Raw genomic sequence first — 14,894 nt, forward strand, 5'->3', positions numbered from 1 at the left:
TCAGTATTCTTCAGAGAAGCATATTGAAAGTCAATCAGGTCTAAAACTGGCTTTCAAACTGTTCATTAAAAAAAATGTCAAGGCTATTGCATATGCACACACACATACAGACACATGTAAACTGAGGGGAGAGTGCGTATACTGCACACACTCAAGTGTGGCAAAACACTAACTGGTGAAACTAAAGGCAGAGTTTATGGGTGCTTGTTACATCACACTCATGACCTTTTGACAGGTCTAAAATTTTCCACAGTAAAATTAAAATGTGGAGAAAAATAATTCAGTTTGCTGGATGAAAAGAAATGTAAATAAATGTGATCTTTTATTTTGGTTTTACTGTTTATGCAAAAAAACAGGGAAAAAACCAGAATACCCGCAGTTGGCACAGTTGAAGTGGTCTGGGTGGTAAGGGTCATTCTTGAAGATCAAAGGCTGTTCGTCAATGATGGCATGGCATTTCTGGCAGATGTATTTTCCAAGGCCTCTGGCTTTCTCACGATTATGACAGGGGCGACATAAATGTCTAAATAGAAACAAAATGGAAACTTAAAGAGAAAGTATTTGTTTAAAAAATCTCTTCTGTGCTTAATAGAGCAGAATCACGCTACAGGAAAAAATTATTCCAACCCCAATAATCAGAGCTCCACCTGTGACCGTGTTTGTACTGGCACATAGGCCTACACAGCAGCTGTATGTGTCATATAAAGGTTGTTTCCCAGGGCACCAGATTAGCAGCATGGCAATGTTTTGGGTTCCTACACCCTTCAGCAGCACCTCACATCCCACAGGCAAAATGCACATGACTTGCAACAGACACTTCAGCCACCCACATCTGACAAGGAAGGGAAACTCCTACCTGCCAGCATTCTTGACAAATCCAATGTCTGCCAGAACTTCCTGGCAGAGGTCACAGCGGAAGCACTCAGGATGCCAGCTGTTATTCATGGCTTTGATAACTCGGCCAATGATGAACTCACCTGTGGGAAGTAACGCAAAGGATGTTCAAAACTATTTGTTAAAAACTATCTACCAGAGTAAACACCATTTAGAAAAAAACGGTCTTTATTTCATCTGGGTCCTTGTTTTGGATTTTGTGGCCATATTTGGGGGCTGATTTATCATATATCTGAATCTGGCTTTCCTTTTAATATCCGGGGCTTTCTTGATACGGTTTGGTTATTTCTGGTCATTCTTGACACAGACAACAGAAATCCATAGCATCTTCTTCCTTTCCTTTTCTTTTGTGCTGGGATTGAACCTAGTACCTAGCACATGCTACCCTCTGAGCTAACACCCCAGTTCCTATTGTACATTTTCTTATAATCCATATTTAATTTCTTCCTTCATTAAACCTTTACAACATTCTGTTCAGTTTCTCTAACCCCTGGAAACCTTCTAGTAGAGCCATAAGCATGAATTGTCTTAAATACAAGTCAAGCACTTAAATTCCTAAAATTCTCTACTCTTTTCTCTATAAAATTCAATTCTCTCAGGATCAATCTGATACTTTTCTATTTGTTATATGTTAATAAGAACGGAACAGATAAAGTACATCTTATAATAGTTATTTATAAGGAGCATCAAAAACCATTTTTACTGTTGGTATTTTAGAAGTTTTATAAATGACTTCAATCTTTTTGAAATTGCTTTTTACTTCACATTCAGCAGCAAAACTTACCACACTGATGGCAGCAAGGAGCAAAGAGCATCTGAAAATCATGTTCACAATATTTCCTTCCTTCAAACTGAGGAAGAAAGAAAGTACCATTAGCTTATAAATATGACACAATCACAGGAGAAATATAATTATTTCAAGGAGACATATAGGAAAGTGTTTCTATCAGGATTTTTTTCCTTTGAAGGGTAAAAATGTTTTAGAAAATTCATACTGCACATTTCAAAGAGGGTTACAGAAGAAAGCAAAAATGTTATCCTCCCCTCATTCTAGAAACAAATAAATAGGATATAACATTTCTTTATAAATCATGACACTTGAAATTTAGCACCAGCATTTAAAATGAATAAAAAAGGAACAAAAAGCATTTACAATATACTTCAGATTTCTTTGTTTGGGGTTATCCCTATGTGTCATTAATATTTCTTCTTTCAATTCATATTACCCAACATTTCTTTGTTTGGGGTTATCCCTATGTGTCATTAATATTTCTTCTTTCAATTCATATTATCCAAACAGTAAAAGCCAGGGAAAAAAATGTAAACCTAGTAATTGCTGAAACTGGGGGGGCTGTTCTCTTGTACTCTGTGCAGGCATCCCTGGAATTACCGTTTGCTGGAAAAATATGCTGACATTTTCATTTTGCAGTTGTTAGTTTCTCAAAAGAATAACAATAAACATTCTAATGTCCAAACCTTGATTAGTCTTCCACTTCACTACTTGATATTTCTTTGGGGTTGGTAAGGTCATGCTTTTTGCTTTACTTTTGAATGGTCATTAATTCTTTACTAAAATTCAACATTCTCCTCCATTCTCCTACAGATTGACGCAGGAAAGATAAACTGAATAGGTAGTTATTAGAATGAATGTTGTGCCTCCAGAGTCTAGGGGTCTCTACTCTGACTATGCTTCATTTTTTTTTTTTTGCTCACGCACTCTATTTGTAAGAATCCAGTGAAAACTGAGGAGTGAGGCAAGAGGGACCACAAGTTTGAGGCCAACCTCAGCAACTCAGTGAGACTGTTTCAAAATAAAAAAATAAAAAGGAGCTGGGATATAATTCAGTGGTAAAGCACCCTTGGGTTAGTGCAAGAGTACCAACTCCCCCCCCCAAAAGGATCAGTTTTTATTGTGTTTCATGAAAAAGAAAGATACATAGGTTAAAAAATAAAACATGAATCTGGCAGTTAACATATATATTGTATTTGTTAGTAGAAGACAGAAAATTGATATAAACATTACATAACATGACATAAAATTAACACTGACTGTAATTTGAATACATCATTTTTGGCAGAGTCAAGGACTAAACCAAAGGCTTTTGCACAATGCTAGGCAAGCGCTCTACCACTGAGCCATACCCCCAGTCCCTGAATAAATAAATCTTCTAAGATCTGATTCATTACAGGTAGGACATCACTTGGTGCATCAGGGTGCTACAAGTGTCTCTACAGTGTGCTTGTTACCTGTTCACAATCTTCTGACAGAGACTAAAAATTAAAAGAGAGATAATTTGGGGGAGGAAGGGAGGAAGTGCTGGGGGGTGATATTGGACAAGTCACATTGTTATATTGTGTGCAGGTATGAATATGTAACAACAAATCCCATCATTATGTACAATTATAATGTACCAATACAAAAATGGGGAAAGAAGGATAATTTATAATAGTTAATATTTATGTTATTTAAAATTGAAATGCAAAAATAGACTATCTGAATAGAGGAAACCCAATTTCAGTTTGGGAAACCCATGCTAATTACTACATGTGAACTGTGTATTTCTTTCTACTAAATAAAGATATTACCATCTTCATTATAAATAAATTGAGTGAAGAACTTCCCAGAGATGGTATATACTCCTCTTCCCTTTAATCCAGGATTTTGTACATGCTAAGCACCTGCTCTACCACTGAGCTACACCTCCAGCCACCCTCCTTGAGTTTGTTTGTTTTGTCATGCTGGAGGTCAAACCCAAAGCCTCATGAGTGCCAGGCAAGGGCTCTACTACTAAGCCACATCTCCAACACACCACCCTTGGGTGTTTTTAAACAAGAAAAAATATACATTCTTTAGGGCCTTTGTTAAGTGAATTCTTTATAAAAGTTCTTTCTAATTAAATTTATCACACAAATGGGAACTCTGACTGAAAATTCTTGAGACAAGACTATGATAGTCTGTAAAACTATGCTAAGATTATTTTTTAAAAATTAATATCTTTGCTGAGCATGTTGGCACATGCTGTTGAGCATGTGCCTATAATCCTAGCTACTCAAGAGGCTCACAGCAAGCTTAAGGGCTCAGCAACTTAGAGAAACCCTGTATCAACATAAAAAATAAAAGGGGCTGAGGATGCAGCTCAGAGATAGAGCCCTTTCCCTAGTGTGTGTGAAGCCCTGGGGTTGATCCCCAGTACCAAATAATAAAAATTTAAAAATAAAATAAAAATGATGACAACTACCGCTTTAAAAAAAGAAAAAATTGTTTACCATTTATTAAGCTTTTACCATGTATCAGGCACAATGCTCAAGCATTTTAAACATCATCTAGGGGTTGGGGGAGTCTGTTCTTAGGTAGATTTCTCTTTTCCCCACTACTGATCATCCCTTGATACTGTTTTTGTGTCTAATTATCGGTAGTTTGACCTTGCTCTAGTTTAATCCACTATACCATAACTTCCTTTAAGACTACGTCTACTGTTTCCATTCTATTCCTAGAATAGAAGAGGTGCTTGGCACACTGTAACTGCCTAATTAACAATATAAATGTTTGTTGGATGGATGGGCAGATCAATACATGAATAAATAAATGTCACTAAAAATCTCACAGATAGTCAAGGGTCTTTCATCCCCTTGTAGGACTTTTAAGAGTATTGCTCAGGCATTTTGTAAATGTCTGTCATTAGGAGTTTCTCTCACTTAGACTCTGATCATGGATTTTGGGAAAGAATATCATGGAGGTAATAATGTTGTTGTATCATATCAAGAGATGATATCAACATGACATTACTGGTGATGTCACCTGATCCCTTGGTTAAGGTGATGTATTCCCCAAGGTTTCCCTACTGCAACGTCACTACTTTAAACCTTCTTAAAAGTGAATCATTATGCCCAATTCATACTCAAGGAGAAAAGTATTAAGCTCTTTCTTTTCCTTTTAATGTACCCTCAGAAACGGAGTTGAAAATTATTTTTAAATTATCAGAATGGGGGGCTGGGGCTGTGGCTCAGTGGTAGAGCACTTGCCTAGCATGTGTGAGGCAATGGGTTCAATTCTCAGCACCACATACATAATTTTATATATATATGTCCATCAACAACTAAAAAATATATACATTTAAAAAACATTATTGGGGGGCTGGGGTTGTGGCTCAATGGTAACCATCTAGCATGTGTGAGGCGCTGAGTTGGATCCTCAGCACCACATAAAAATAAATAAATAAAATAAAAGTATTGTGTCCAACTACAACTAAAAAAAAAAAAATTATTGGGGTGGACTTTAAATTCCAAAAGTGATACTCTAACTGCTAGAAGTTGTTATTTTTTTAAAATTCGGACTCAATATATTAGATTCCCAATTTGATATGTCATAGAATATTTTCAGAATGCCAGTATCCCCAAAACTGTCCACCCCCCACTTTTTTTTCCCTTTTCAATATTGGGTATTGAACCCAGGGTGCTCTACCACTGAGATCAAAAACCCCTCCTTTTTTTAATTTGAGATCAGGTTTCACTAAGTTTCCCATGATGGCCTCAAACTTGTGATCCTCTTGCATCAGCCTCCCAAGTCACTGGGGTTATAGGTGTGTGTCATCATGCTTAGACTAAAAACATGTATTGTTCCTCTTCCACTGCTCCCCTGAAAAGAGCAATTACCCTTACAAGTATTTAAAGGCAAATACAGGAAATCAAAACTATTCAATTTCATGTTTACAACTCACAAATCATTTGTCAAAAAAATCAATGTGGTATGTACGTGACATGTATAGGGCTCACTGTAGTATTCTCTCAACTTTTCTGTAGGATTTTAAGTTTTCAAAATAAAAAGGAATTTCAGGGCTGGGGTTGTGGCTCAGTGGTAGAGCGCTTGCCTAGCATGTGTGAGGCACTGGGTTCGATCCGCAACATCACATAAAATAAATTTAAAAAGTAAATTTATTCAACAAAGCCTCAATGGCTTTAATCAACATATCAAGTCAGTGGTCTACATATGGTAACAACAATACATTACAGCTCAGAAAATCTACTTGAGGTTCTACCCAAAACTGGACTTTCTAGTTTCCATTTAAAAATTAATTTCTTTCATTCACCTTAACTGTATGCAGGCATGATAAAGCTCAGACAATGTTTATGTGATAAACAATAGGAACTAGGTAAAGAGTACCACAGTTTTAAAGAACAGCCCATTAGAAAATGTTTGATTTAATTTCTAAGTTAATATGTTAGCATTTTCTTGTAATTACCATCAAAGTACTGTGTGTGTGTGTGTGTGTGTGTGTGTGTGTGTGTATATATATATATATTACTGTATTTATTAAGTACCTACTAGACCTACTCTAACCAAGTGTTAGAGATACAAAATTAATTTGGACAGTCCTTGCACCAGAGGTATTCAGTTATATGGAACGATAAGCATATAAAAGTTATATATCACTAATAATATCATGTAATAAGAAATTTTATGATGGAAGCTAGAAAACAGGAATCAAGTGCTACCTTACATTCTTTCATGGGATAGATTACCACCTCAATGATAAACTTCAGGTTTAGGTTTTAAACCACATAATCTAGTAGGATATATGTTTACCATGAATAGGGAGCCAGTATGGGTAATAATCCTGGTAGGTGTTATATGCAGATAAGCTAGAAATACCTGGACTTATATCTCCAGAAAAATGCACAAGTAATCAGGTAGGAAACAAGGGTCTCATTCCAGACTTGTCCTGTGGCCCGAGAGAAGAATGTCCTGACTACCTAATCCAAAGCATTAGGAAGTTCCACAATAGAAGTAAATCTCATTTTCAAGGGGAAAAGTGAATAGAACTCCCCTATAGGTCTTCATAGTTAGTTTCCTAGATAAAAGAAAGAGTAGGGACTGTGGAAATAAGGGAAAGATGATGTTTTGATAGTAAGACAAAAACAATAAGAAAGATAGACTGGAAAAGATGCATTTTTTTTTTTTGGAGGGGGAGTACTGGGGACTGAATCCAGGGCCTTGGACATGCTAAGGCAAGTGCTCTACCATTGAGCTACAGCCCCAGCCCTGCCTTTGTTATTATACAAAATCTAAAGCACCTAACTCAATTTCAAATGGAAAGCAAACCAAGTAATAAAGCTCCCATTTCTAGAAAACATTTTATTGCTGGATGTAACTGGAAAGCTTATATCTAGCATTTGGATGTATTTGTTGAAAGCTATGGAAAGCTTTTCTCTAATATTACTCAACTAAGAGGAAAATTCTTATTTCCCACATACAGGTTTACAAATCCCTGACCTGGAAAAGAAGTTTAGACAGTAAACAATGTAGATAAAATAGTCATCTTCCTTGGGACCCAAAGAGCTTAAGCTGGGCAGTAACTCATTAATAGCCTTGTTCTTAGATTCATAGCATCTTCTGGAATAATACCAGGGAAGTTATTTACAGTTTGGAAGTGAAAGGGAGTGAAGGGTGGGCAGGAGGACAAGTGTGAGTCATACTTTATTCTGTTCTGTTTAAGGCCGTTTCTAAGCCTTTCCTTATGACCAAGTGCAACTGACAGGACAGGATGCACATGCAGAGCAGGTGTGCTGGTTAACCAAGGTAGCTCAACAACAGTATTCATCCCAAAGTGGCAAGCAAATGGTCAATACATGAGAAAGAATGTGATGAGGGAGCTGGGCACAGTGGCAAATGCCTATAATCCCAGAGACTCAGGAGGCTGAGGCAGGCGGATTGAGAGTTTGAGGCCAGCCTGGGCAACATGACCCTGTCTCCAAAAAAAAAAAAAAAAAAAAAGAAAAGAAAATGTAATGATGTAATGAGGAATTGGAGTTCCAGGGTACTCTCAGAGGAAAGAGTAGGCAGGGAATTATGAAAGATGCTGGGAGAACACAGCCTGCCTTTCAGAGTTCTTCTCCATTGCTCCTCAGGGTTGGCTCGCTCTTGAGGCCTCACCTTAGTTGGCATTTGAATAATAGTATCTTACATTTGAAAAGAGGACCTAAGGGAAAGAATACTATATATGATACTAGCAACCAATAGTTTTTCAGGTCACAAACCTGTTGTGTTTCAACCTCTCACAGCCACAAGGAAGAAAGAAAGGCAGGGTAAAAAATAGGGCTTATACAGTATGAAGACTAAAGTTCTCTTTTTTGTACTGGGGATTAAACCCAGGGGCACTTTACCACTGAGCTATATCCCCAGCCCTTTTTATTTTCAGACGGTGGCATCTCCTTCCTTGCCACAGTTTTGCTTAGAGGATCACTAAATTACTGAGGCTGGCCTTGAACTGGTGACCTTCCTCCCTCAGTCTCCTAAGTGGCTGGGGTTACAGGCATGCGTCATCATACCCAACCAATGTTCCCTCTTCAGCCCTATTTCTGGGACCCCCTTCCATTTGCTCTAACAGTGAGTTCCTATGGTTTCATGTTACCTCAATATCCACTGTCTATCCAAGCTGACTTTCTTACACCAGACGTGCAACTCAGTCACCCTGGGCACTTTCCAGACCTATATCTCCCCTAGTTCCTCAGTGTGGACAGTCCAGATGTCTATCTCATGCAACTATTCCCTGGAGACTACCTCTTCAAAGGTCAGCTAGATGCATCTTCAATGTCTCCGCTGACTGCATACCCCACATGGCTGTGCAGAGGTATGACACAGTAACTACCTCTCCGTGTGAACTAGAACTCATGCCTACTGCTTTAAACCCACCAAATAAAACTTCCTGAGAAGCCTCTTTAGATAATGCTTTGCACCCAGTGAAGGAATTGGCCCATTGGTTTTTGTATTTCTTTCTTTCTTTTTTTTTTAAATATTTTTTAGTTGTTGATGGACCTTTATTTAATTTATTTATATGTGGCACTGAGAATCGAACCCAGTGCCTCACACATGCTGGGCAAGTGCTCTACCGCTAAGCCACAACCCCCTTTTTTATTGTACTCCCTGACTGTACATGTATGGTCTTCCCAAGGATCTGTAAGTAATAAAACCTTTATGTTTATTTTGTGTCTCTTCTAATCACTGGAGGGGTGCTCTCCATTTTAATAATCTTAAATCAAACGGTCGCATCTCCTTCCTTGCCACAGTTTTGTGAGATTAGAACCTTTTGTTATAACTTCTGAGAAGCAGCTCCTTAGGTCCATTTCCCTAAATTGAGTCATGGCAACCACCAGCAGCAAGTCCCTTTCCCACTTGCTGCCTCAGCCCCAAGAGCTTCCTTGTCCCCCTCTTTACCAATCACAGCCTACCCATAGTCTCAGTGGAGTCTGACCCTGAAACATCCCCAGGAATTCCCTTCCATCCTCTGTTCTCTCCAGCTCTTGGACACTGGCCTGTCTTGCTCCTGTCACACCCATTGTCACTTCCTATCCCCACTCCCCAAACCACCATCCTTTACAAAAAGATTTCCACCTTAAGAAAGAAGTTAAGAAGATCTGCAAGAAAAAAAGAAAACAAACCTCTTTCTACTGCTAACGTTTTTGTTGTAGGAAAAGTGTGTTTCTGGGACCCAGAAGAAGCTCAAAAAACCCTTAAAGCTATTTCCCAAATTATTTTACTACAGACACATGTGCTTTGTGTACTCATGTATGGTAAATGGTTGTTTGGGAGGCAAGCCTGCAAACCTCACTCATGTAGGGTTATTTCTTTGAGAAAATGTTGCCTGAATGGTGAACAACTTTATAAACTATGTTTCCTTCCTTAGGCATGGCTTGTAAGGCATGGAAATCTAAGTCAGGAAAAAAAAATTTTTTTTTAAAGAAATCAAACAGCAGCCATCTTTATCTACAACATAATTTTATATACATAATTATTATATAGAGATGCACATATATACACAAATATGTAAGAACTAAGATGGAAAAGTAAACCACCAAATTGGTGTCTCTCTCTCACACACACACACACACACAAATGTATTTTCATTTACAACATGGGGTTAACCTCCCTAGACTGTCCCCATGAAATACATGTTTATTATGAGAAAGGGATTTCAATAATGGTGAGAACACTGAATATACTACAAAGGAAGTGTCAATCACATAATAACACCCAAGGATCAAGAAAAACACGTGTTTTGAAAACAAATCAAGTCCTGTAGAAGTGCCAAACATAGACAATTCACTCCAATACTCATTTCCAAACAGGATATTCTTTAGAAAACAAACACATGGACATTCCTGCTCATGACTGAGAAGTCAAGGAGTAAGACTTTAGAGAGGAGTCTAGTGGTGTTCTGAGAAAGAAAAGACACAGAGATGGGAACTGGCAAGCTATATTATGTAAGGCCAAGCCATGTGCACCGTGTGGTGAAGCCAGATACATTGCAGCTGAAGACTGAAAGGAGTTTGATTTGGAGCTGAACTGCTTGGGTCTGACAGGCAGTCACAAGGTACTGTCAGTTCTGAAACAGGAAGATCAACTATTCAGTGGTGAAGTCTGTAAGGACATCCCATCAAGGATATGGCCCATGTGTTTAGTACATATGCCATCAATGACATCCCAGGTACTAAATAACTGTCATCTTTGTGGCACTTCAATTCAATCTTTGATAATGAATTTGAAAATTAAGATGGAGACCTCAGAAAAGAAGGGAAGGTAGGGTGGAGAATGCTGACTTTCTGCTCCTGTCCAGCTTGACCCACCTCATAGAAGAGTCCTTCTGGGAACTGCTGGAAGCACTGCGCACACACGAAACACTGCTCATGGTATAGCTCGCCGTTACTGTTCACGATCTTCTCAGCAGGTGCAAAGCCTCCCTTGCAGCGCTCACAAGTGGCGCTGGCCAGGGCATTGGCCATGTTGCTGTAACACAAAAAAGACATCAAGTCACTGACTGTCAACCTTTTTCTTAGGCTTAAGACCAGACAACATGAAGAACTAAGGAGCAAATTCTATCTGATTACAAAACTTGTATTTTATCTATAAAGCCAGTTTATTGCTACTGCCTTAAGTCTTTCGATGCAATTTGTCTCAGTCTCTTTACCCCAGCACATTAGGTTCTAAAAGAGCCTCCTGCTTTGATTCTGTTTTTTTTTTTTTCTTTCTTTGGTACTAGTGATTGAACCCAGAGGTGCTTCACCACTGAGCCACATCCACATCCCTTTTTTATATTTTATTTACAGACAGGGTCTCACTGAATTGCTTAGGGCCTTGCTAAGTTGCTGAGGCTGACATTGAACTTGGCATCCTCCTGTCTCAGCCTCCCAAGCCTTGGGATTACAGGCATGCGCCACTGTGTCTGGCTTGATTTTATTTTTGTTTAACATGTTGGGCATTCTTCGTTAAATAAGAGAGAGCATTTAAGATGTATTAGACAATAGGGATAGAAAAGGAAGACACGAGATGCTTTCAGTCCTATACACAGTGCCATGAGCCTATGATCCCAAAACTCCTCAGGAGGCTGAAGTGGGAGGATTGCTTGAGTCCAGGAGTTTGAGGCCAGCCTGGGCAACACAAGTAAGACTCTGTCTCCAAAAACAAACAAAACAGCAACAACAACAAACTGCCCTTATGAAACTCAGGTTTCTGTTGGGCTTGGTGGCACACACCTGTAATCCCAGCAGCTCAGGAGGCTGAGGCAGGAGGATCATGAGTTCAAAGCCAGCTTCAGCAAAAGTGAAGTGCTAAGCAACTGAGTGAGACCTTGTCTCTAAATAAAATACAAAATAGGGCTGAGGATGTGGCTCAGTGGCCAAGTACCCCTGAGTTCAATCCCTGGTACCAAAAACACAAAAACAAACAAAAAATTAGACTTTAGTGAATGAGGGGTGCACACCTATAATCCTAGCAACTTGGGAGGTTGAGGCAGGAAGATCGTAAGTTTGAGGCCAACCTCAGCAACTCAGTGAGAACTTATCTCAAAATTTAAAAAAGGGCTAGGGATGTAACTCAGTGGAGAAATCCCCTGGGTTCAATCCCTAGAGTACCATAAAGAAAGAAAACAAGACAAAAAAGCAAAAAACTTGACTTTCTTTAAGTAGGCTTGAAAAAATGTCACCAAAAAAACGGAAGGAAAGAAGACAGGGTAGCATACTACTGGTCAAACCTGGCCAAACCTCAAATTAAATGAATTTCTACTATGTCATTTCAAAATTATTATGGGATGGGGAGAAAAATCTAGTTTCCTTCTATCCACATTAATTGTGACAGTTTCAGTGAAGCTCTGAAGAGGTGTGTGCTGTTTCTTTTCCCCTGACTAAAGTGCACAGGTGTCCGAGTGGAGAAGTATGGTGAGCCCCACATCTGCCCCAGTAATTCTCAGAACTGCTTTGAGAATGAAATAAGAAAAAAGTACACAAAGCCACTTGGGAAACCAGAGGATGATACTTAAACATGTGGGGTTATTAATAACTCTAAACCTTTTGAAAGATTCTCAAAACCTCAAGCGATCTTACAATGGAACTCCAAAAATGCTGAGAAACGTATTTTTTGAATGTCCTACTTTGTATTGCCAAAATCAGTGGTTTTCAGAGTGTATGGGTCACCATGACCCTTTAAGAGGATCTGAAAGGTCCTCTCTTTTCCAACCATATCTTTTTGGGGACAATTTTTCTTTCCTCATCCCTCATCTAAAACAATACACTGCAACAGGCTGAATATAGAAGCAGATATGCAAAAGTGTCTTTTATCAAGACAGACATTAATGAGATTTGAAGAAATGTGAAAAAAAAAGTCATTCTTCCCTCTAACCATTTTCTATTTTGGAAAATAGTAATTTTTATAAAACTATTAATATCATCAATTACTAAGATTATTAACATGTAATGAGTTTATTGTTATTTTAAAGTGAGTTAGTAAATATTTAGGATCTTTCTCAGTTTAAATTTCTCATACAGGACTGGGGTTGTGGCTCAAGTGGTAGAGCACTTGCCTAGCATGTGCGAGGCACTGGGTTCAATTCTCAGCACCATGTAAATAAATAAATAAATAAATACGGCCATCAACATCTAATTTTAAAAACCATTTAAAATAAATAAATAAATAAATTTCTCATACAGTAAATACTGATAATGAAGTTATCTGGAACTTCAACACTTGTTTATTTATTTACTTATTTTTTTTGGGGGGGGGGCAGTGTTGGGGTGAGTGTGAAGAGGTTCCAGATCAAAATGTTTGGTTACTACTGACATGTTCATACTTAGTACACTAGAGACTGTTTATATTTAAGTTCAAATATTCAAGTAGAATTAGCAAAATAGGTAGACACATAAAAACAAGCAGTTATTTCCCACACACAGGAAAAATAAACTGGTTTAGAGATAAAGCATTCCTTTTTAATAACAAACGGGAAAAAAGGAAACAGAACAATCACCCTGCTATCCTACTGACCCACTCATGCTTCCCTTTCCTTTCTTGTCTTGACCTTCTGGCATGGTGCCCTTCTTTTACAGTTTACTTTATATCTAAACTGCATATGATAGAAATTACTTTTTAAAAGTCACAAATGAATTATAGCTGCCATTCTGCCTTAAAACCTTCCTTGTTTCTAAAAGTCCTAGAAATGGAAGTCTCCTATGATAAGCCAAGCTGGTCTTCAAATTTGACACGTTTATCTGCAGATACCCACTCAGAGTACAAGCTCTACCTGCATGTGGGGTCCCCTAACACAGCTTCTAAGCTCCTAGGTATTTCATTAATCTACTTTGTATAATTACTTTCAGGGTTCTCCTGAATCTTCACTGTGAACCTGTGAGCAGATGATACAAAGAGGCTCCATTTTCAGACATGTTAATTAACTGTTTTTCTTCTATCAGTTTCCAAGTTTTACTGTAATTTTTCAGAATGATTTTTCACTAGCCAGGCGCAGTGGCACACGCCTGTAATCCCAGTGGCTTGGAGGCTGAGGCAGGAGGATCACAAGTTCAAAGCCAGCCTCAGCAAAAGTGAAGCGCTAAGCAACTCAGTGAGATCCCGTCTCTAAATAAATATAAAATAGGGCTGGGGATGTGGCTCAGTGGTCAAGTGCCCCTGAGTTCAATCCCTGGTCCCCACCCCCATCCCAAAAGAAACTCAGGTTTCCAGTTGGACAAGTAGCTTAATTAAAACATCCATAAGACAACATCTCAAAGCAAAATTCTTTCCTCAGTATCAAAAAAAAAAAAAGGGCTGGGGATGTGGCTCAGCGGTAGCGCGCTCGCCTGGCATGCGTGCGGCCCGGGTTCGATCCTCAGCACCACATACCAACAAAGATGTTGTGTCCGCCGAGAACTAAAAAATAAATATTAAAAATTCTCTCTCTCTCTCTCTCTCTTAAAAAAAAAAATTCCCGTGTTCCTGCTGATGGGCAGAATCACAGCCTTTAGGACAGGAGGTCCAATTGAGGTCTGCTCCCATTTAAAAAAAAAAAAAAAAAAAAAAGGTTTTAACTAAAAAGTGTTGATGATAAGGGACATAATCCTAACTGGCCAATCATGATTGATTTCACTGATCTATTTCAATAGGTCAACTCACACAGCAAATGGTATCATCCAGATTTTCATTATTCAAGTGCCTTACTTATGATATATAAAACACCTTTTCTAGTATTAAAAAAATGCAACAATAAGCAAAATCTAAAAATCATTCGGATCATCACTATGCAGTTAAAATTTCGGTTACAAGGATAATTCCCCCAACAAAATGTTCATCAATTCAATTTTTTACTGTTTCATCCAATCTGCCCCTTATCTTTGACAAGTTTAGAATATAAATTTTTCCTACTATAAATCCCAGCAAGACAAACTCTCAGCTTCCCTCACAGATGACACAATGAAAATGTACTATTACTAGAAATCTACTTAAGACAAGAACTTACTACTCTTCCTGTGAAGACAGCACTTTCCTTCATCTCTGTGTGTCCTCCAGCACAAGCTTTACATGACAAGGCAACCTGTTTGCCTCCCTGGAATATGCTGCATTGTGGGCCACCCTCGGGGCCCCAGATAACCCTGCAAAAGCCCTGCTAAATAAAACCATATTAGCCAGATCAAAATAGCTAGGGAATCAGGAGTTGAAGAAAGAACTCAAAGTCTGGAAGGGGCAT

The 14,894-nt window shown here is 38.5% G+C and overlaps 1 protein-coding gene across 7 annotated transcripts in view; it reads right to left on the reverse strand.

The window, feature by feature from the left end:
* Nucleotides 1-14,894, reverse strand: part of Lims1 (LIM zinc finger domain containing 1) — a 147,792-nt gene that overhangs the window by 9,603 nt on the left and 123,295 nt on the right. For all 7 annotated transcript variants that reach the window (XM_026380238.2, XM_026380236.2, XM_026380239.2 and 4 more), the window contains exons 2-5: nucleotides 10,516-10,675; nucleotides 1,679-1,745; nucleotides 857-977; nucleotides 374-523 (exon numbers count right to left, since the gene is read on the reverse strand). In XM_026380238.2, coding sequence (XP_026236023.1) covers nucleotides 374-523; nucleotides 857-977; nucleotides 1,679-1,745; nucleotides 10,516-10,675 — 498 coding nt within the window. The remainder of the gene's footprint in view (nucleotides 1-373; nucleotides 524-856; nucleotides 978-1,678; nucleotides 1,746-10,515; nucleotides 10,676-14,894) is intronic.

Source organism: Urocitellus parryii, chromosome 12, assembly GCF_045843805.1.
Source record: "Urocitellus parryii isolate mUroPar1 chromosome 12, mUroPar1.hap1, whole genome shotgun sequence".
NCBI classification, from domain to species: domain Eukaryota; kingdom Metazoa; phylum Chordata; class Mammalia; order Rodentia; family Sciuridae; genus Urocitellus; species Urocitellus parryii.